This window comes from Bicyclus anynana, chromosome 23 (genome assembly GCF_947172395.1).
Source record: "Bicyclus anynana chromosome 23, ilBicAnyn1.1, whole genome shotgun sequence".
NCBI classification, from domain to species: domain Eukaryota; kingdom Metazoa; phylum Arthropoda; class Insecta; order Lepidoptera; family Nymphalidae; genus Bicyclus; species Bicyclus anynana.
In genome coordinates this window covers 4042072-4065660 of record NC_069105.1, presented here as the reverse complement: position 1 = coordinate 4065660, position 23589 = coordinate 4042072, and the positions used below count along the sequence as shown (strand labels likewise).

The 23589-nt window shown below is 36.5% G+C and overlaps 2 protein-coding genes across 2 annotated transcripts; one reads left to right on the top strand and one right to left on the bottom strand.

Moving 5' to 3' along the window:
• Positions 1–1722: 1722 nt before the first annotated feature.
• LOC112048473 (protein YIPF1) lies at positions 1723–9138 on the top strand. The gene is made up of 4 exons (XM_024086007.2): positions 1723–2534; positions 4629–4807; positions 5696–5896; positions 7353–9138. The coding sequence occupies exons 1-4, from the start codon at positions 2354–2356 to the stop codon at positions 7680–7682; spliced, it is 891 nt and encodes a 296-aa protein (XP_023941775.1). The 5' UTR covers positions 1723–2353; the 3' UTR covers positions 7683–9138.
• Positions 9132–22523, bottom strand: LOC112048476 (uncharacterized). Its single transcript, XM_024086009.2, has 12 exons — positions 22306–22523; positions 21084–21709; positions 20592–20692; positions 19192–19319; positions 18123–18231; positions 17144–17291; positions 16104–16264; positions 15160–15337; positions 12863–13281; positions 12152–12237; positions 11172–11351; positions 9132–10703 (listed from the first exon to the last, which is right to left on the bottom strand). Exons 1-12 carry the CDS (start codon positions 22418–22420, stop codon positions 10588–10590), a joined length of 2367 nt encoding a protein of 788 aa, XP_023941777.1. The 5' UTR covers positions 22421–22523; the 3' UTR covers positions 9132–10587.
• Between the last annotated feature and the right edge of the window lie 1066 nt (positions 22524–23589).

Here is a 23589-nt window from a genome sequence, read left to right as displayed (position 1 = left end):
TAGGGTATTAAAACAATAGTTCGTAAATATAATGGTGATAAATTGAAAATATCTCATAAATGTTGACCCTGCATTAATTCGACGTACCTCTTTTTTTGATGACATTACCTTTGCATATATTTTGTTGTATTACAATTTAAATCTTATTTCTCTGTTATAAGTACCATATTGACTTGTATTGAAAAAAATATAGTGTTTTGCTGAATCGCGTTTTGGAATAAATTAATTAGTGCTCTATGTTATGAGATTTAAGTTTCATATTGACTTGTAATATAGGGTTTGGCCGAAAATACATAGTTTGAGAGCGAATCCGATTCAAGTACGATTTGCTCGATTCAGTTACATCGGAGGATTTTATTTTTCTCTACAGGCCCTTGACTACAATCTCACCAGTAATGATGCAATCTTAGATGGAAGCGGGTTAACTTCTTAGGAGCTGGATGAAAATCCGACATCGTACCGGAACGCTAATTCGCTTGGCGGTAGGGTGGTAACTAGCCACGGCCGAAGTCTCACATCAGCCAGACCTGGACCAAGACCAAGAAAAATCTTGTCTTGTAAATCCACCACGCCTACCACTGCGCCACGGAGGCCGTCAAAAAAATGGAATACAATACGGTTGTCTTCGAATTCACGGAAGACTGAAAATAATTAACAAGCCGCGAAGCCTGCGAACGGGCTCTACAGTCGCAGTTCATTCATAGCGCTATCGCCTCGAGTGTAGAGTGCGCACAATTATTTTTATTGTTTTTTTGATGCGATGGTTACACAACATTAAGTACTATAAAATTTACTTGATTTTACTTGTTGTTTGTTTAATATAAAAAACATTATTTTATAGAATTAATTTCCTTTTAAAATAATTGTAATTTTAAACAAATTACAATCGGTTGTTCTAACTCTACTTCTTTTTTTTGGTATACCTGTCTACTTATCAATCAAAAGATAATAAGCAATTTACAGGTGTTTGTAATAAGAACCAAATTAACTTGTAATCTAGTGTTTTGCCGAATAGATAGTACGAGAGCGAATCGAATTCACGTAGCATGTGCTCGATTGAATTGATTCGGAGGCAATACAATAACAATTTACTTGAGGTTACATTTTTCAAGTTTTATGGCGATTGTGAATTTTTTTAAAGGTTTATATTTCCCCTTTTTATTTTAATTTTGTTTTTTTTTCTTGGCGCCATCTGTGTTTGCGCCAAAGGAACCTATTGTTTTTCGCCATCCTGTGAATAACATGTTCATTTGTTTTGGTTTGCAAAAAAAATGCATTACGTTATAGGTTTTTTTCCTTTTGTATGTAGGTAATTTATTATTACAAATTAATACAACACAACAATACCTATATAATTATTTAACTTCCTTCGTTCGGATATCTGCTTACAACAACATAAACTATAATGAAGATACATGCGATGCCATCTATTTGAGTATTTGGGTAATCTAACTCTTAGTTAAATAAAACGATGGTTTAAGAAAATAATCGACATACTTCTTTTTTAATGTTTTATTTAAACTTTGCATACATTTTGTTGTATTGGATGAATATAATATACAATTTAAATCATATTAGTTTTTATTTTTATAAATTAATAAAAGATTATTAATTTATTAGATAATTCTTTTATTTTCTTCGTTCCGCCATCTGTTTAAAGAAACATAAACTACAATGAATGATATTTACATGTGAATTGTGATGCCATCTATTTAGGTATTAAAACAATAGTTCGTAAATATAATGGTAGAAAATTGAAAATACCTGCTATAAGTAGACCCTGCATTATTTTGACGTACTTCTTTTTTCGATGTCATAATATGTCATTCATTTTGTTGTACTACAATTGAAACCTTATGTATTTATGATAAGTACTATATTGACTTGTATTTAAAAAAATATAGTGTTTTTCGGAATCGCGTTTTGGAATGATTGAATTAGTACCTTATGTAGTGACTCATAAGTTTCATATTGACTTGTATTAAAAAAATATAGTGTTTTGCTGAATCGCGTTTTGCTTTTGGAATGAATTAATTAGTGCCTTAAGATTTGAGACATAAGTTTCATTTTGACTTGTAATATAGGGTTTGGCCGAATACATGGTTTGAATCCGATTCATGTACGATTTGCCCGATTCAGTCACATCGGCAATATAGTGTTTCAGAAAATATATAGATGCCGAATGTTTTGATATATAGATTTTGATATTACTGCAATATATAGATTTAATATCTATATATGTTTTGTATCGTCCATACCTAGTAAAAAGTTTTTGTATGGTCTGAAATTGAAAATTGCTATTTAATTCACTATATAAATATTTAAGTGTACTGATAAAACCTAATCAAACACTATGACGCATGTGAACACTGGAGACCTGCTTAACTTTCAAGATTATTCGCCCGAACACAACGAGCGCAGTGCTAGAATCGATGTCGAGGCTGTGCATACGAATCAATTCAATACCATGTCCACATCTAACTATAATTATGAAGAACCGAAGCCCGTCGAGGAAGAGGAAACTACACCTAAAAGTAAGCCAATAATGTTTGTGGCAAAATATCAGTCCTGTTAAAAAAAACATTTGTTCAGTACTTGTTGGTGTTTACAATTACATGTATAAAATATACTTACGAAGACAATATTGCGCAAATTGCTTCATCAATTTATAATTATGTATATTAAAGTGGATCATAGATGTTAACCATAAGTAAATCCCTTACAAAAACTACAAAAACCATTAGCTGTGATTTGTGTGATTGTGATTGTGATGTGTAAGTGTTTTTATAACAAGATCCTCACAAGATCATCCAAGAATTTTAAATCTATCTTATAATCTTCTTGATCTAACTTGGCTCAGTAGGAATAGCTTTCTGATTCTGAACCATCAGTCACCACCATCATCATTACTACTACTTGTTTGGACTCAAAAAGACAATTGTGAGAATACATAGGTGTAATTTATACTGTGCTAGTTTCAGGACTAATTTAGGTTGATGTCACAGTCTAGCTGTGGCAGTCACTGGACTATGAAAAAGTCTGTGATTTTTGTTGCTTATCAATGTTTTATTAAAAGTTTTGTAGAAAGATATGATAGAGTGATTATTATCAGTACCATATTGTGCATCATGTTATAAATGTATCCCATGTTTTGTTATCCATATCAAATATTGCTATTACATATTATTATCAGTGGTGTGCACAAAGTTTGTACTGGTGGTATGCACTATATGTATAAATTGTATTAAATGGAAAATGGCAGCAAACATTCAATTAAGAACTGGTGATTGTCCTCCAGTTAGGCTTGTTAACAAACAACTACCCCACATTAATTGTGTTAGATATCTGGGTATGCACCTAGATCGAAAGATGACCTGGAGACAACATATTGAAGCGAAAAAGGAGGAATTGCAACTGAAGTATAAGGGATTGCACTGGTTGCTTTCTAGAAACTTGAAACTATCACTGGACAACAAACTTCTGATCTACAAAGCTGCATTGAAACCAATATAGCAATATGGAATACAGCTTTGGGGTTCCACTTGTGACTCCAGCATCTCAATATTTCAGAGCTGAGGACTACATACTCAAGCAAATGTGCAATGCACTACGGTTCATTAAAAATAGCGAGATCCATGAGTATCTGTGTATCAAAACAGTGAAAGTGTAGCAACAGTGTAGCAGGACTTATAAACGCCTGAAAAGAAAAAGAATCCTAAAGTTGGATGTGTAATAGTTCAGTTTTAACAACAATATGAATGTCTCTAGTGGAGGATACTCATGTCACATACTAACATCCAACCTAAAACCCATCTGCTCATAGTCTTTTTGACTGATTGCATGATATCACATGGAACAACAAAAAAAAATGGAAAATGGTTTGTTATAAGTTCTAGGGTAGGCAGTGTGTTTTTGCATTCATGCATCTCACTGCTTATATATCTTGTTTTTTTTACTAATATTTTAAAAGCTAAATGGTTCTGAACAAATAAAATTGTCAACTAATTTTTGTTTTCATATGAATAAAAAAATAGCTGAACTCATGTGATTACGTATGCCTAACTAGTTTTAGACAAATGAGGATTTTATCAAGAGTTTTTTGTAATCTAAACTAAACAATTACTAAAGAAAATGCTTATTTGCTTGGTGATTTCAAAAACAGAAATGTGCAGCTGTTGTCTGTCACTTTACTACTGTTAAAGGTTTTTGTGTCACATATTATGATCAACATCATAAAACCTTGAGTTGAAATTAATGCAAAGATTTTCCTCCACTTCCAGAGAGTTTATATCATACATAAGTTTCACGGCTACATGGCGCAGTGGTATGCATGGTGGATTTACAAGACAGAATTCTGGGTTCAATCCCCGGCTGAGCTGATTAAGGTATTCTCAATTAGTTCAGGTCTGGCTGGTGTGAGGCTTCAGCCGTTGTTAGTTACCACTCTACCTGCAAAGACATACTGCCAAGCAATTTTGTGTTCCGATATGATGTTGTGTAGAAACCAAAAGGGGTGTGGTTTTTCATGCTCCTAACAAGTTAGCCTATTTCCATCTTAGATTACATCATCACTTGCTTGTAAAGAATAAAAAAAAGCAAAGCAAATAAAAAAATATCGTTTTTTTTAGCAAATCACAACTTCTGGACCATAGAGTACTATCAGAAATACTTTGATGTGCAGTCCAGTGAGGTGGTGGAGAGGATCATATCTTCTGTGCTGCCTCAGAAGGTCTCCCGTAATTATTTTGATGAACGGATCAAGGGGAAGCCAGATCTGTACGGACCCATTTGGATATCTGTGACATTGGTAATTTATTTACATTTAAACTAATATTAGTATACTGTCAAATTGTATAAACTTTTTAAGTTTGTTAAAAAAGAAAGATTTGATTTTTTGTTAATTGCAAAAAGGCTCAGGAACTACTGAATTGTTTTTTTTTGCCTATGGAAAGCTATATTTTTCGCAAATAACATAGGTATATTATCCCAATATTATTGAAATGGGAATTTTGTGGGTGAACCTGGGAGTATGTTTTCATGAATTTTAAAAAATAAGTCATATTTATTTCTTCTACAACCTACACCTAAATGGCTACCGATCGACGATCGACCGAGTAATAATCGTTGCTAGCTCCTAACTTTAGAGCAAACCGCGCTTGACGTCAGTCAATGTAGGCTGAAGCTGATCTTCCGCCTCGTGCAGATGGTATCATGTGCGAGGTTTATAGGCCAACTCTTACACGGCAGCTTCTGAGTTATGACTGGACGTAACAGGCGTGGTCAAGCGCGAGCTTATCTATACTAATATTATAAAGCTTAAGAGATTATTTGTTTGGTTGAACGCGCTAATCTCAGGTGGTCCGATTTGAAAATTTTTTTCAGTGTTACAGTGCCCGCCACAAGATACCTATTGTGTTTGTGAAGTTAGCAACAAATGATTGCGCAATGAATCAATAACGGTACAATTGGCACGGACGAGGAGCTGGCTAGACGCGACTGCGCATCTATATCATTCCGTAGCTAACTTCACAAACAAAGTTCCGTGGCGAGCACTATAGATAGCCCATTTAAAGGCTATATTTTATCCGCGTATTCTTACGGGAACATGAAACATGCGGGTAAAACCGTGCGACGTCAGTTAGTTCCATATATAAATAAAAAACCTCGAGTTAAAATTAGCTTAAACCGTTTTCAGATATTCACAATAGCGGTGAGCGGCAACATATCGAACTACCTGCAGAGCGCCAACAAGGCGGTGCGCTGGCGCTACAACTACCACCTGGTGTCGTACGCGGCCAGCGCCATCCTCTGCTACGTGTGGCTCGTGCCGCTGGCGCTGTGGGCCGCGCTCAAGTGGACCAGCACCGCCGACTCGCAGGATGAGATCGAGACACAGGTATGACTTGAGACTAGCTTAGTGTGGGCACTTACTGGACACTGTGGACTCAATATACACATGTTTAATCTTAAACTCCGGGACACAGATCTGTGCAGACTCTGCCTAGAGGCAGAGGAAACACCTCTTCTTCTTCTTCTTTCCTGGGCCTTTTCCGCACTTGGCCATTTGTGGTTGGCCGTTGTACGTTGGTCCCTTTGGTGCTGGTCCCTGCCGGAGTTACTCCAGCCAGCCGAGCTCGCTCCAGAAGAGGAAACACCTATGCACATCTTATGCAATTGCCCAGCTCTGATACATAAATGCAACCTCCACATAGGGCATTACACAGTGGACCCAGAGAAACACATCCTAGCCAAGAAACTGCTGCTGTACCTGGCAGCAACCAGTATTTATTTATTTATTATTGGAGGGGATATCTAGTCAGTGGCGATCACAATGGATCGGTAACGATCAACGTGATACAGGGACCTCAAGAAGACCTGCAGAGCCGCAACATCAAGAAGAAGATGACTTGAGACTTCACATCTCTTATAAACAGATGCCAAAGAAATGCCTTTTGCAATCCAGATAGGCACAACCATCAACCTTAGTACCATCTTCGCCCCCACAAACTAGGACCTGCATAGGGCCCCATGATTGAGCTTGGAGATCAGATTAGGGTAATGTTACCTTGTTGACTAAGAACTGATACCATGAGTCCACAAACCCCATCATAATATGTTACCAGAATCTGAGCTCTAACCCGTCATGGAGACCTCAGCAGTCAGGTCACCCTAAGTCCACAAACCGAGAGTCGAATGTCTCAGAAAGTCTCCTATTAAGGCCGGCTTAAACCAAACAAACTTAAGAGCTAAAACAGCATTCTTTTTTTATCTTAATGTAAACGAAACTTCGTTCTTAACATTCAGGGCGCATTTAAACGAACATGTTAGAGCTAGAGCTACAATATCGCTAGGATACTAGAACACTTTAAAGAGACAGCTCCTGGGAGTGAGCGCCTAAATCAGCCCTAAGGGGAGTTACACACCTGTAGTTTTAACTGTGCAGTTTGGTGTGGAAGTAAGTGAGTTTATAATTTGGGAGAAGAGATTATAGAAATGATCTCTAATAGACTGACATGAAACTTCACATGTGGCAGCAAATCTTCACAGGTCTGGTGGGCGCCTTTGACAGTTAAAATTCACTTGATTTCACAACAACACGTACAATAATCAATAATTTAACTTCTGGCTCGATCACTCGATTTAGTGTTTCAGCTTTGATTGTCTCTTTCTCCCACGAGAATAGGTTGTGGATAGGAAAGAAGACAAGTATACTTCTGTTATTGTGTTTAATGTTTGAAGTATTGCCGTCAAACTGTACAGTTAAAACATAAGGTCTGTAGTCCTCATACGACTTGTGTTGTGCAGAACCATGTTGTACTTTTAAACCTAATTCCATTTATCTTCTTTCACAGGCGTCGAGTTCACCATCAATGATATCTCTCTTCTGTCTCTACGGTTACTCCCTCTCCATATACATCCCCGTTGCAGTTCTGTGGACTATCCAAGTGTCTTGGCTGCAGTGGCTCTTCGTGCTCATGGCAGCATTCGTCTCCGGGGCGGTGCTCATCTTTTGGCTCTTGCCTGCGTTGAAGAAGTCTAGATATTACTTAATATTGATAGCATCTATTCTAGCGTTCCACTTCTTGTTGGCGACAGGTTTTATGTTGTATTTCTTTCATGTGCCTGATACTGCAACTGTACCGAGTGTTAAAGATTTGAGCACAGTGGCGAGTCATGTATAGATTATTAAAAATATTGTAATTTAGTCAACTTTGCATTATCTTGCAATATAATTGACGTACATTAATTTGTCAAAGTATGAAGATGTTAAATACAGATTTATCTTTAATTTGATGGCTAGCTAAATGGAATTGGAATTTAGAATTTAAAAAATACAACAAAACAGAAAAAATATTTAAAAACAGTAATACTGGTGTCTGTATTATGCATGTAAAGAATAATAAAAAAATGTACCTTTATGTATATGCCATTTTTCATAAAATTTAAAAAAAAGGTGATAAAAAGAGACAAAATTCTCAGGTTCTACTGTCATTGCTATATCTATTAAATCTTTCTAACCCATGAAGCTATATCTATTAAATCTTCTTAACCCATGAATGTCGCCAACTAGCTAAGGGCCTCATAGAAAGGCTCAGAGTCACACAGCAGGCGATAGAACGCCTATACTTGAATATGTTTTCGTGATCGAATCAGAAGTAAGGAGAGGTACGGCGGAGGGGTACCCGTCGATCGGTACCCCTCTCTAACTCCCCACTCTTTACGGAAACAGTCGCGACCTGGCGTTATATCCGTCTCAGACTACTATTTCATACAATAGATTATAGGGTCGTCGTGGAGTCATCGATAAAGATAAATCTGTAAAAACGTGCTTTGACATTAATTTATTTGTAATAATTTGTTAAATGTATAAAACTTGTAGGTAAGATAGAATAATTTGTATTTTACGAGTAAATATAATAAAATTATTTCTAATTTGAATTGAAATAGTTCTTTTTATCATTTTTACATACATTGCGGCTCTTATTTTATAAAAGTTAGTTTCTGCAAACAAACTAAACCACAGCCAGTGGTGTGCATAACATTTATTAACAAGGGCAAGCACTATACATACAACTTTTACTACTATACATACAAATTGAAAATTTCCTTCTCCAATACAGAATTATAATGAGCCTCCATTTTTGCACACCACTGCCTACAGTTACATAATTATTTTGGCTAAGAACGTTTAGTGATGAAGTTATTTATTTAAAAACTTACTTTTTACATTCCTAAAGACATTTTAGATGACTTGGTTCCTATTTTTTGAGTGTATTTTTGTTAAGTCTATTTTAATGGCCCACTACTGGGCTAGGCTTCCCTACTTGAAGGATATGAAGCTTGGACCCACCAAGCAGCTCCAATGCGGTTTGGTGGAGTAAGGGTGATAATGTTTTGAACATTTAACGATCACTATCAGATATAACATGATCATCGAGGGACGGGGGTATAACATTCTTCCTAACTCTGTAGTAAGCCGTTAAAACAGATTTAATGATAATAATAATCGAAAACAACAAAATTAGCCTAAAACTATCAAAGTAGTAGAGATCATACAATAATGATTATAATTAATTTTAACATGACTTAACTGTATTTATTATTTATTCACCAATAAATAAAATAATATATAAAATTTTACTTTGTTTTATTTCTTAAAAATTACTATTTACAAGTAAAATCACATATTTTCGACACAGTTTAACGAAAGTACAGTTCGGTAACGAGCATAATTAGTTAAATAATTTACAATTAACGGTATTAACTGAGTTTTGTCTTAATGACGTTTCACTGTAATACCTGAGCACGCTCTGTAATATGCTAAGTTTACAAGCACTTATAATTAAGGTTATTTTGTATAACGCTGCCAGTCCACCGAAGCGGAGCGAGGCAGCGGAGCCGAGAATCGGAGAAATATTAACCAATAGTCAATAGGATTGCACAAAATCTCCGCTCCTTTTAAGTGGACAGGGACTTGTTAGCTAGTTTAAAAATTCATATAAAAGCGGAGCAGTGAAGTTTCTTCAGGAAGTCACTTCGCTCCGCAGCCGCTCCGGTGGACAGACACAGTACGCGACTCCGCTCCGCATTAGTCCGTTTCTCCGCTACGCTCCCTCGCTCTGCTTTGGTAGTCAGGCAGCCTAACACTGGTACTTAATATTCAATAATTGGTCTTCGCTTTAGTTTATTGCTATTTGTAAAATTGTTACTGGGCAAATAAACGTTCACTCATTAATTCATTATTGTTACAATTCATCCTTATCTTCGACAATATAACTCTTCTAATTCTAGTGTCAAAGTCAGCAATTAAACACAACTTTTGCCTACACGTCGTTATCAACCCATATTCGGCTCACTGCTGAGCTCGAGTCTCCTCTCCTTTCAGAATGAGAGGGGTTAGGCCAATAGTCCACCACGCTCACCCAATGCGGATTGGCAGACTTCACAACGCAGAGAATTAAGAAAATTCTCTGGTATGCAGGTTTCCTCACGATGTTTTCCTTCACCGTTTGAGACACGTGATATCTAATTTCTTAACAACTGAAAAGTTGGAGGTGCATGCCCCAGATCGGATTCGAAAGCACACCCTCCGGAATCGGAAGCAGGGGTCATATCCACAGGGCTATCACGGCCGTTTGCCTACATAAATGTATCTATCTACACAATTTTGCCATACAACAGTAAGTAGCGGTGGAAAACCACTAGAGGCTGACTCTTAATTTATCGACACTGTGAGTGCGCTCAGGAACTAATTGATTTTATTCTTCCTTCACTGGTCTATAATAGAACTGCCAGACATCGCAGAATCTACAGCTATGTTGTATTGTAGATATTGCTTGGACTAAGCAGTTTGGTACCTCATTTCTTATACACTTTCAGCTTCCGTCTTCCCTATCATCAAAAACCTGGGGTATCTTTAAGTAAAAAGTGAATAGGCAATTTCTAGGCTTACCATGGCGTGATTGCAGTCGAACGCTTGCCTATGTCATTATAAAAAATAACTACCACTTTGGCTATGCCTCAATTATGCCTTGTCTATAGAACGTTTCAGAACTGTACGTATAGTCAAACTGTGTAAAATTACATCTAATCAGTTAAGCTAAACTTGTGGAAGCTGTCCAGCCACGCCTTCTGGTGGTAAGTGGCGGGCGACTCTTCGCAAGATGACTGGAACACGCTGGCTATCTCCGATAACATGCTGCCTGAAACAAAGCACAGTTTCAATATAGCCTGACCCATAGGCCTAACATGCGACCCATGACATTATCTCCTGAAGACAAATCGATCAAAAGCGGCCGCACTGAAAATATAGCTCTCCTATACGGCGCTATTGGTTGAAATGTCGTGGCGCGCATTTTAGGCCTAAAATACAAACTACGAGTCACGACGTCACGAGAGAAAAATAAGTGTCGACGAATAACGGACTTGAAAATATGACTCTTTTTGGGACAAACGAGAGTGCGATATTTTTAAATCGGCCACTATTGGTCGACTAGGTAGGTCTGTTTCTCTTTATGAGATTTATCGTTGACGCAAAATATCGACCAATGGCATCCGTTTCTTTCGTACAAACGCGATGAAAGACATAGCGGTATTTCCGGTGGCGCCGCTATTGGTTGAAATTAATTTATTTTTTACACAGCAACAGTATGTCTGTTTGTGTGACTCACTATACACTTCCGTATGGTCGAAGCCCCTCAGTATGTCGCAGTACTCCAATAGATGTCCCTCGTTGTGCCCCAGCCGGGAAGCGAACTCCACGTCCCGCAGCGCGCAGCGGTACAGCACCTGTGTGCCGCTGCGGCACAGCGACAGTATGTCTGTTTGTGTCACACTTTGGGGGGCTGTACCTGAAAATATTATACGTGTTTATCATCATTATCAACCCATATTCGGCTCACTGCTGAGCTCGAGTCTCCTCTCAGAAAGAGAGGGGTAAGGTCAATAGTCCACCACGCTGGCCCAATGTGGATTAGCAGACTTCACACACGCAGATAATTAAGAAAATTCTCTGGTATGCAGGTTTCCGCACGATGTTTTTCCTTCACCGTTTGAGACACGAGATATTTAATTCCTTAAAATGCCCACAACTGAAAAATTGGAGGTGCATGCCCCGGACCGGATTCGAACCCACACCCTCCGGAATCGGAGGCAGAGGTCATATCCCCACTGGGCTATCACTGTACCATAAAGGTCTGAAAGATGCCAAAAAATATGAGAGATAGATTACGGTCTTCTGGCTAGACCTAGAGGACGCATTTGACTCTGTACAGCATGATCGCATGATTTTCGCCTTGAAATGGTACAACTTCCACAGTATTGTTATTGATATAATTACATATTATTCTCAGTTAAAATTTGCTTAGCAGTAAACAAGGAATACACAAAACCCTTGCATAACGTGGGCGTGTTCAGAGGTTGCTATTTATCCCCAATAGTTTTTAATATAGTTATTATTAGACATTAGTAGTTTACGGTTTCATCCACGTGGTTCCCATTCCTGTCAGAATAAGGGGATGAAATATATGATGATAGCTTATGTTACTCGCAGATAATGTAGTTTTCCATTGGTAAAAGGTTTTGTTAAATAACAAACAAAAATCCAACACCAATTCAACCAACAATTAGTTTAGAATCAAAGTAACTCTACCTTTCCAGGGTTCAGCATTCAGCATGTTAGCGCATATATTGAGTCCATACACCATCACTTGCATCAGGACCAGCTGACACTCGCAACTGTGGACAAATTCATACATGTACATGTATTAGACTGAGAGCCTGTAATAACTAGACGAAGTTTGTTTTTTTTTCGGTTTCTATACTACATCATACTAGAACACTAAATATATAAAATATAAAATAATTGTGTACACCTATCTAACGTTTCTGCTTACTGTTTTACTTTACTTTTCTTTTTTGTAATGTATTTCTTTTTGTAATGTATTTCTTTTTGTAATGTAGTCCTATTTATTGTAATTTTTGTAATTAGTCCTAGTCCAACGGAAAGCATTAGAAAATCCTACCTGGTCTCCACGATACAGATCAATCTAGTGTGGAGACCACAGGCAATGTTATGGTTTTTTTGTATCTATTTTTGGTCAATATAGTTTTTATTTATTTAATAAAAAAAAAAATTGTATTCTTCAGATTTTTATCCTCTTCCTAACAAATTCGTCGATTTCATCTTAGATTGCATCATCACTTACCATCAGGTAAGATATTAGTCAAGGACTAACTAGTAAAGAATAAAAAAGAACCACATTGGAGCAGCATGGTCTTCTAAAAGTGGGTGCCTGGCCCTGGCCTGACTATTGAAACAGGGTAAAAATGATGATGATATAAATTTAAAAAAAAAACTTACCTTAATTTTTCATTCTGAATATCTGCTTTACTATTTATACTACTGTACAATAAAATGAGATTTCTAGTATTATACACAGCATGTTCCACATTTCCATCATTTTGTACACACTTGAGAACACCCTCTATATGTTTCAACATAACTTGTAATACACAAGAATCCTTTTTATACAACAACACACCTTGATCGTAATCCATTTTCAAGTTAACACCTTTAGAACACACCTCTTTTACCGACTTTACGGATAATATTTCACTGAATAAATGTAAAATTTCACAAGTCACAAATGGCTGCGGTCTTGAAAGTATAATTGTTTTAAATATTTCTATTAGAGGTTTTTGATTTGATATTAAAGTTATTATTCTTTTTAATAATAATGTTATTGATAAAAGAAGTCCACTGTATAGAAGCGCGCATGCCTGAAAAGCAATCACATAATATATAGTTCCTTTTTAAAATTATTAACTAACTTCAAAAAGGGAGAAATTAAATTGATTTAATTTGTTAAAAAAACATATATACAGGGTGATTCGGACTTTAGTGCGGACATTTTTTTTCGTGGTTCTGTATCATTAATAGAACATAAATCTACAAACAGTTCGATACATTTTATGTAATTTTTTTTTTCAATTTATGTCTCAGAAATAACAAAATAATGGACACATTCCCAAACAAACTGCGCAACTGCTGGCGGCACTTTGTAAGACGCCGACAAAGAAATACCGGCAGTAGTCATATCGCTTCGGCTTCGGCTGACGGGGGTGGCAGGGGTGAGGGGATCGAAAAATCCCTGAGGACGCCTGCCGAATTGCCGATGGGCGATTAGTGACAGACAATCTGCCGTCGCTTGCGCATTTAAGTCGAATCATCCTTTAATGCAAAAGTTTGCGTAATAATAATCATCATTTGTATTTCATTATTCCAATCGAAAGTTTATAATTTTTATTATTACTACGCATTATTGATGGTCCTAAGCCCAATAAAGTATGAAGGGAAAATCGATACTCAACTCAAAAGTGACGACCTTTAATTATTATAAAAAATAATAGGTACAAAAATAAACGTAGAAAGGTCAACGGCCCTCGGCGCGGGCGCTCGCTAACCTAGTACCTACCAGCTGATTTTGTAGTTGCCTATTACTGTGCTATTACTTAGTACAGCGATAGGGTGACCCTCAAATTCTGTTTAAATGTTTAAACTTTAGCTAACGATAACTTTGTTATTGTTGAGTTAAAAAAAAAAAGAAAAAATACGTGTTCATTAAATTTTGTTTATGTACAAAATATAAAAATATCCGTACTTGAAAAAATTTCTTCCTGTATAGCCGAACGTAGAACCTCCTCCTTTTTGGAAGTCGGTTAAAAATCTCAATTACAAGTACATACTGATTTTTGGGGTTAAGATTTTTTTTTATATTGCTTTACGAAAAATTCTTAATTGGATAAATAAAATATATTTTTTTAAATTAATTAATTTAAAAGCTTTCCACTAAATGGATATGACAGAACAATGTCTGTTTGATCCAGATAATCTCTGAAATAAGTGGACAAATTTTGTATTTCCACGGGAATGGGTAAGTACTAAGCTGGTGCTACAGTGGGGTCTCTTTAATAGTTTTTAGTTTACATCTTAGATTGCATCATCACTTACCATCAGGTGAGATTGTAGTCAAGGGCTAATTTCTAAGACTAAAAAAAAAAATAGGAGACATTGTCACTTGTCACTTAAGTAGATTCAGCGGGTCATCGACATAGCTCAACGAGTCGCAAAACTGAAGGGGCGGAGCACATAGTTCATAGAGCCAATGGACGTTGGGGTTCCAAGGCGCAGGAATGGCGACCCCGCACTTGAAAACGCATTGTTACGCACGCACGCAGGTGGACTGGTATTCTTTGACCAGATGGACTAACAACATCAAGCGAGTCACAGGGATTCGCTGGATGCAGGTGGCTCAGTATCGTGATGTTTGGAAGTGTCTACAAAAGGCCTATGTCCTGCAGTGGACGTCCATCGGCTGATATGATGATGATGATGATGATGATGATGATGATGATGACGAAGATGATGAAGATGATGGTGATGATGATGATGATGATGATGATGATGATGATGATGACGAAGATGATGAAGATGATGGTGATGATGATGATGATGATGATGATGATGATGATGATGATGATGACGAAGATGATGAAGATGATGGTGATGATGATGATGATGATGATGATAATGACGATGACGATGACGATGATGATGATGATGATGATGACGACGATGATGATGATGATGATACTTACAGTATTATCCAATAAAGTACATATTCTACTAATTATATTTACAACATCAGTCTCTTCCTTGGAATGTTCTCGAAGCAAACTATGAACAATATGTTCACATCTAGAATCTTCTAGAATGTACACTAGAACTGCCGTCATTCTTCGCGCTAGCATTGCCTGCTCTTCTTTGTAGAGTGCACTGAAATTATATGGAAATGTATAACTATCAGGAATAATCAAAGACGTACCGCCAAGCGATTTAGCGTTCCGGTACGATGTCGTGTAGAAACCGAAAGGATTGTGGATTTCATCCTCCTCCTAAAAAGCTAGCCCGCTTCAGTCTTATATTGCATCATCTCTTACAATTAGGTGAAATTGTTTTCGAGGGCTAACTTGTAGAGAAAAAAAAAATACCTTCTATTGGATTTGAATCACACTCAAATTGACCAACAAACGACAGACAATTGTCTGTCGTTTTTTGAGGGGGACGAGGTAAACTCACACATTGAAAATATTTAACACCAATAAATATTTCCTGTGTCTTTACACACAAGTATAAATTTTAAATGTATACTAATAGTATAGAGAGCAAATATTTGATTCTTTGTTTGTATGTAACCAATTTGAAAAATTATTTCACTGTTGAGAAGCTACACTATACCCGAGTATAGTGGCTATATTTTATCCCTATATTCTTATGGCAACGGGAACCACAGGGGCGAAACCGCGCGGCGTCTGCTAGTCTTCTACATATATAAAAATGAATTGCTGTTCGTTAGTCTCGCTAAAACTCGTCTGAACTGATTTATCTTACCTTGGTCTTGAAATTTAAAAGTTTCAAAGGTGAGAAAAATTGGAATAATTGCCGGGAATACCATTAAAACAACCCTTTTCTTTTTGCCATACAAACGTTTAAGAGTCAAGGGGTAGTGTAGAGGGTAGTTCAATATAAAAATGTCACTTACCAGCCACTCAACAAATCTATTTTGTTGATGGTTAATAGTTTAGAAGTGATGTCAATGTACTTCTCGTCCATTTCCTTCTGGAAAGCTGTGGTCACCCTCTGGCTGACCGTCGCCAGTTCACACTGGACGTCTAGTAGGCATTCTTTGATTGATTTATATACCTGGGACAAAATTTGATATAAGTTATTGAATCAGAAATATTTTCACCATTATCTTGCATGTATAAATGTCTCAGACCAATTACCATAGGAGCTGCCTCGCTAGACATTACCCCTCTGTCAAATGTATATAGATCACGATCTAACGTGCTTATACAAACGGCGTCTATAGAACACAATATAGTTTAGTCAATATAGTTTTGACAGCCTCCGTGGCGCAGTGGTATGCGCGGTGGATTTACAAGACGGAGGTCCTGGGTTCGATCCCCGGCTGGGCAGATTGAGATTTTCTTAATTTGTCCAGGTCTGGCTGGTGGGAGGCTTCGGCCGTAGCTAGTTACCACCCTACCGGCAAAGACGTACCGCCAAGCGATTTAGCGTTCCGGTACGATGCCGTGTAGAAACCGAAAGGGGTGTGGATTTTCATCCTCCTCCTAAAAAGTTAGCCCGCTTCCATCTTAGACTGCATCATTACTCACCATCAGGTGAGATTGTATTCAAGGGCTAACTTGTAAAGAATAAAAAAAAAAAAACAAAAAAAAAAAAAGAATCCATGTTACATTGTGTCACAATTGCACGTGTGTGTATTACGATTTATATTTTTATTTGTGTGTATGTGTAATTACACAAAATATATTTATTGGTATTGAATATTTTCGATGTGTGAGTTTACCTCATACCCTCAATAGAGTAAAAAAAGATAAAAGGGATTTTATCTACGAAAATTCTCGATTCTGGTAGCTAACAGGGTAACTAGGTAATAAAACTTCTGAGCGTAGGACCGAGATAATGTACCATCTCAACTTATATAACAAGGTCATTTAAAAATTGTCATTGATTTGTCCGTCATCGATTACTATAGGAAAACTTGATTTAACTTACATTCAGAAATTCTTCTCCAGTCCATTCTCTACAAGCGGTCATATTCGACAATGTCTCATGAACACTGTTTAAGTTTACAATTTTCCTCTTTTCCTTACAAACTTTAGGAGTGGAGGGTAGTCTGTGGAAAGTACTGTACACGCGACACCTTGAAAAAAAGAAAATCTTCATTACTATTATACAAGCGGACACCCATGACTTCGTGCGCCATTTTGCTTAATCCGACCCTATCGCAAAATGCCTTCTACCTACTATCAACTACCTCCCTGTCAAATTTCATCTTTGTATGTCCAGCGAGATATGCGATATTGTGTCTCGACGGGTAGCAGCGACAATGATTGTGCCATTATTTTGTGGTAGAGGAAACAGCTCGAGTAGGTCTCAGGACTTGTGACCTTGAGAGTAGGTTCAAGGGATCCCTTCCGACTAGACAACACTCAACTTCCCTTCTCGACATGTTCCCCGTGCCCACACTAAACAATTTATGATTAGCAATATTTAAAACATTACACAAAATCACTAAAACGACTGGCAGCGTGACGGCGTCTACGCTGCCTAACAAACAACTAAGCTTAAGTCATTAAATACCCTCTTATTTATACCAACACTGACACTTTCCCGCTACAATAGTGAAAACTTGATTACATAAATAATGAATGTTAATACCACCTGTAATCGAGGAACAATATTTCCGAGATTTTGTGATGAAACTTTTCGTATTTATAAATTAAGATTGATACTATTAGACACCAGTAAGCCTAATATGCGACCCACGACGTTATTTCGTGAAGAAAAATAGGCAAAAATATCAACCAATAGCAGCGCAACTGGGAAATATCGCTATCTCTTTCGTTTCGTTGGAACGAAAGTACTCAAGTACTGAGAGCACTCAACCATTGGTCAACATTTCTCTTCATGAGATAAATCGATGGTTGCATGTTAGGCCACCGAGATCCCTTGCAAAACTCCAAGACAATACCTTGCAGTATCGGCAGACTGTCGCAACTTCTCATTGTAGTCCAACAAGGACCATTGCTTGTCTAGTGGTGTTATGACGAGTGGCAGGATCTGCGGTAGTGTTGATACACCTGAAATTGATGGAACAAATTATTAGAATAAACCAGTGTTTAGGTGGTGAATTTATATCTTGTTTAAAAAAGAAAGCATAAACAATAGGCTAGTTGACACTTTTTTAAAATAGTTCATTATTGTTTTACAAGACTGAAATCTATTTTTTATATTTTTTGAGATGTGATTACATGATAATTTTAATTTTTAAATATGTTTTTGACAATACGAGCCAAACCGCCTGTCGGCCATGACAGTCTATATTTTGACTGTTTCATGGCGTCGTCGTCGTCATCAACCCATATTTGGCTCACTGCTGAGCTCGAGTCTCCTCTCAGAATGAGAGGGGTTAGGCCAATAGTCCACCACGCTGGCCCAATGCGGATTGGCAGACTTCACACACGCAGAGAATTAAGGAAATTCTCTGGTATGCAGGTTTCCTCACGATGTTTTCCTTCACCGTTTGAGACACGTGATATTTAATTTCTTAAAATGCACACAACTGAAAAGTTGGAGGTGCATGCCCCGGATCGGATTCGAACCCACACCCACCGGAATCTGAGGCAGAGGTCATATCCAATGGGCTATCACGGCTTATATTAAATTTAAAAGATTATAATAAATCTCATAGAAAAGGGGCGTCTGACAGAAATCATCATCATCATCATCATATCAGCCGATGGACGACCAAGAAAGGGGTGTCGATTTTCATCCTCTTCAAGTTAGCCCGCTTCCATCTTAGATTGCATCATCACTTACAATCAGATGAGATTGTAGTCAAGGGCTAACTTGTACAGAATTATAAAAAATATATCTATCTATCTATCATAGATCTATCATAGATAGATATATTTTTATAATTCTGTACAAGTTCTTCTATACAATATCATACCGGAATGCTAAATCGTTAAATATATGAAGCAATGAGAAGGACAATGATATAGACGTATCATCGAAAGCTGCTTAGCTTAGCTTATTACCATCTCTCATAGGAACATTGATTTGTAGTAAATGTGACGTGTCTTCTGTTTGAACTGCGCTAGATGAAGTTTTGTGTTTCTTGACGTATGGAGTTGAGTCATGTGCACCATAGCCATTGTTTCTTTGACTGTAATGAGAGTATGATAATCAATTAGCAAAACATTAAGAGTCTCTTAATGGTTAAATAAAACTTTAAAACATCCTGATACCAAAAAATCATTATAAAGTTGTGTTGAACAATGATACAGAAAAAAAGAATCTTATATTTTTAAATAGGCAATTGTTATACTATGTATACATATAAATAACAATTTGCATATCTGAAATAGCTTTGACAATTTTCATGAAATCTACACTAATATTATAAAGCTGAGGAGTTTGTTTGTTTGATTGATTTGCTCTGATTTGAAAAATTCCTTCAGTGTTAGGCTATCTAACACTAAAGGAATTTTTCAAATTGGAGCATTTATCAAGGAAGGCTATACATTATCCCTATATTCCTACGGGAACGGGAACCACGCAGGTGAAACTGCGCGGCGTAGCTAGTTAAGTATACAAGTGGTATTGGGTTTTTAGGAGGCTTATGTCCACCTGTAGACAACAACCAAATAAAATAAGGATGATTAATGTATTTATTTTGTCTTTCCATTAGGATTATGAAGCTAACGAGATAATCTTGTGAAAAGAAATGGAAAATATTCAACCAACAGAGGTGAAACCTGAAATAGAGTGATAATCTCTTTCATAATGTTAATACAAAAGAAATGGGAATGGGCCACTCTGCTGCCTTTGGAAATCACTTGGTTGCATGATAGCTTAACAAGACATATCTCGAGAAAGACAAATGGCAATTAATAGCTGTACAATGGAAAATGTTGCTTTCTCTTTCATCACTAATTAATTATACGATTAAAAGAGAAAACAATAATATTTGAACTCCACCAACTGTCAAAGTTAGACAATAATCTCTTTTTTTCCTAAGATATGTTGTTGACCTCAGACTAATAACATAAGGACTAGTATCTCAAGTAATATGACAAACAAAATTGTCTGTCATTTTGTGAGGAAAATGAGCCAAGATTAGGTATATATCTTATACTAAACTAGAAGTCCTTGACCATTTTTTTACACCATTTAATTACTCAAAAAGGTATTTTTACAAAGTTCTTACACCGATGAACACAATTAAAATTACTATGAAACATAGATTCTATAAAGACAGTTTTTATAATCACATTAGATCATTCATCATATACTTTGTCAGAAAAGTAGCGTCTAGCAAGGCAGGTCCTTATGTAATTAGTCTGAATCATAGAATCATGCTAGGCCTACATTGCTTAGCTAAATTTTACATTCAGATTTAATTGTTAAAAGTTGTGTTAAGATAAAAAAGGCTCACCTCATAGTGATGTCATGCCCAGCAAGAGTTATTTGTGTTAGCTTCACTTTATTTGACTCCAACACTTTACATTTCTCTTTCATGCTTATTATTTCCAAGTTCTGAAATTAGGTGGAATTAAATTAGGAATTAGGCTTAAGAGAGTGGTTGTTATATGGAAAGGATGATTTCCTTTTACTAGCCTACTACAACTGAGTTTTTAAAGTTTTTTTTTTGCAAGTTGTGAGTTTATAACGGACTAGAATAATTAAGCGACAAAAGAATGTAGAAATTTTGGTAAAACACACAAGGTACTTTTTATTACTTAATCGTTATAGAGAGTGGGCATAACGCTATATAGAGTGTATCATTGTATAGAAAGCAAGTTAAACCAATCAAAGCCATGTGATTTTGATGCTTTAGCGACTTTGACGTTAAATCGAGTGATGTTACATGGAGTTTACACTGTAATTGAAAAAATCAGGGATGCAATCCATAAATTCCACTTCTAACCTTGAAATCCAATTGAGTCCTTAAATCATGCATCTGATTAGTAACAGCAGTCCATTTGCTTGACCACTCCATCTGCATCCTCTCCTGGACTTTCACTTTCTCCAATCTAGCATGATCCACGGAGACCTGGGAAGCTTTCAGCTGAGTCCTGAGTATGGACGCCTCGCCTTCTTTAGTTACACATTTCTCTAACAGTTTCCCATTTTCTACTTTCAATTTACTATTTTCCTCTTGCAATTTCAGTAACTGAGTGTAAATGTCATTGGAGTCTTGTTTATTTGTATTATTATTTACTATTATATCTCCGCTTATGTTGATTTTGTTTGTAGTACAAACTTTTGACATTCCCGGTAGAGGGGAGGATATTCGTTCGCATTTGTCTTTCAACTTTGTTGTGACTACATTGACAGGGCTAGAAGTGGGTTTTTTGAATTGAAATGTGCTTGTCGAGGTGCTCGGTACTGGTTCATATAATTGGGTGCTGGTTGTGGTAGGCAGCATGCACATACTGTAATTAGGTAAGTCACTGACGTTGTGCTCATTGAAAGCATCTTCACACGCTTGGCTGGCGAGGAGGAGGATCTCATCGTCATTGTCATCACCCCAGTCGTTAAGTTGATCACCATCTGGAAGCAATTCAATAGCACTATTTGGTAATATATATCTGGTGTCTGTTGGTGTGTTGTTAAACAATGATGTTCTCATTCAATACCCAATAATAATAAGTGCAATAGTATTCAAAAGGGGAATGCCCATTGGCCCATACAATGCCGGCCCAGGGAAGTAATTTTTTTTTTGATAAAGTAATAATTTCATTATAAAAGTAGAATTATTAAGATCATTTTAAATATAAGTAAACTGTCGGGTGGTAAAGGCCTGGGCCGTAGATCGGCATTTCCTTTCACTAAATGGACCGAAAATGATGATGAACTTTGTTATAGGGAGCCGCTTGATGCTGACGGCACAAGACTTTAGAAGTAAATACAAGAGCCATGTGTCCAGCAGTGGACGTCCATTAGCGGATACTGATGATGACGACACAAAATTGTTATTTGTTATTGCCATCTTCTGATTCTGATTACAGATAGGTTAGCGAAAACGACCGTAAATTTACACAGATATACATGACTTTAAGGCCTTATTTACCAAATGAATACCTTCATGAAATTAGAGAATTATTAGCGAGACGATCATAGTTGATAAAAATAACAATAACGTTTACCTTTGCCTGGACCAAAATTTTGACTCAGTGGAAAATTGTGATCAGATACTGTTACATCTAGTTTTGCCTTTTTCCTATCGCCGCACTGTTGTGGAAATATGTATCGTTTCGACATTATTATGATTATTTTTCAATTAACATTTATTATTTAAATTTACTTTGGCGCCTCCAAAAAATTACCACAAGCAGAAAAAAACAATAAACACAGACGACAAATGACATCACAGATCACTATAGACTAGAAAATGACATTGACAGTAACCTAAGAAAAGATCACAGATTATATAAAATACGGAATAAGATCACAGACAAAAACTCAAGTAGAAGAATAATAGTATCGACCATTGACCAAATTAACCGCAGAAACTACTTTTTTTTGTATGTTTTGCTGGGTCGTATTTTGTATAAAAATGGTACTTGGCAGTGTGTGTGACATAAAATCTTATCAAAATTAAATATGCAGTTTGACAGACAATGGTATGCCAATCAGTCGTCTATTTCCTACCTGTCTACGAATCCAATAACACTGGAATCCAGTACCATAGAACAAATTATAAAAAAAAGCAAACAGATTAAAAATTGAAAAAGGATTTATTTTTTAAATTCATTAGAGGTACATTTTCATATCAAAAAATTACACAGAAATTCAGGGTAACAAATCTATTTAGAATTTAAAGTTATTGTTTGGTTTTGTTTTCGTTTTGTAGTACCATAGACTCTAAGAACTGACGCTGTTTGCATAGAGTACATTGAATATAGGGTATAGAGTCCTCAGATGCCATCTCCGCTTAGCGCCATCATGTGAGCAGATAGAGAACTACACCAATTATAATATATACCCATAAGTATAAAATGAGCGTCGAATTACGTATATAAACCTATATCCATAGAGACATAAACATAATGTTTACCTACTAGTATTAACTGTTCTTTAATTCTATTATTTGATTTAGGAATTCGGATACAAATAATAAAAACACAAATGGGATACATATAATTATTTATTGTTTCTCCTTTTGTGAACATAAACAACTCCGTCTCTTTGAATAGAGTCATCTTCGTCAAAACCTCTAGTGGTACCCCTTAACAATATATTTGTTGACTTACACCAATTAACAATATACAATAAATACTAAATCTCAAGACAAGACATGTATAACAGAGTTCTCGGAATCCAAAGTAAAGCACAGGTCAAAACGGTTTATAACAGTCACCAAAATCCATAAAAAAAGCCAGGTCGTCGGGAAAGATCAACGCAAAAAAAACACCATGAAGAAAGCAGCA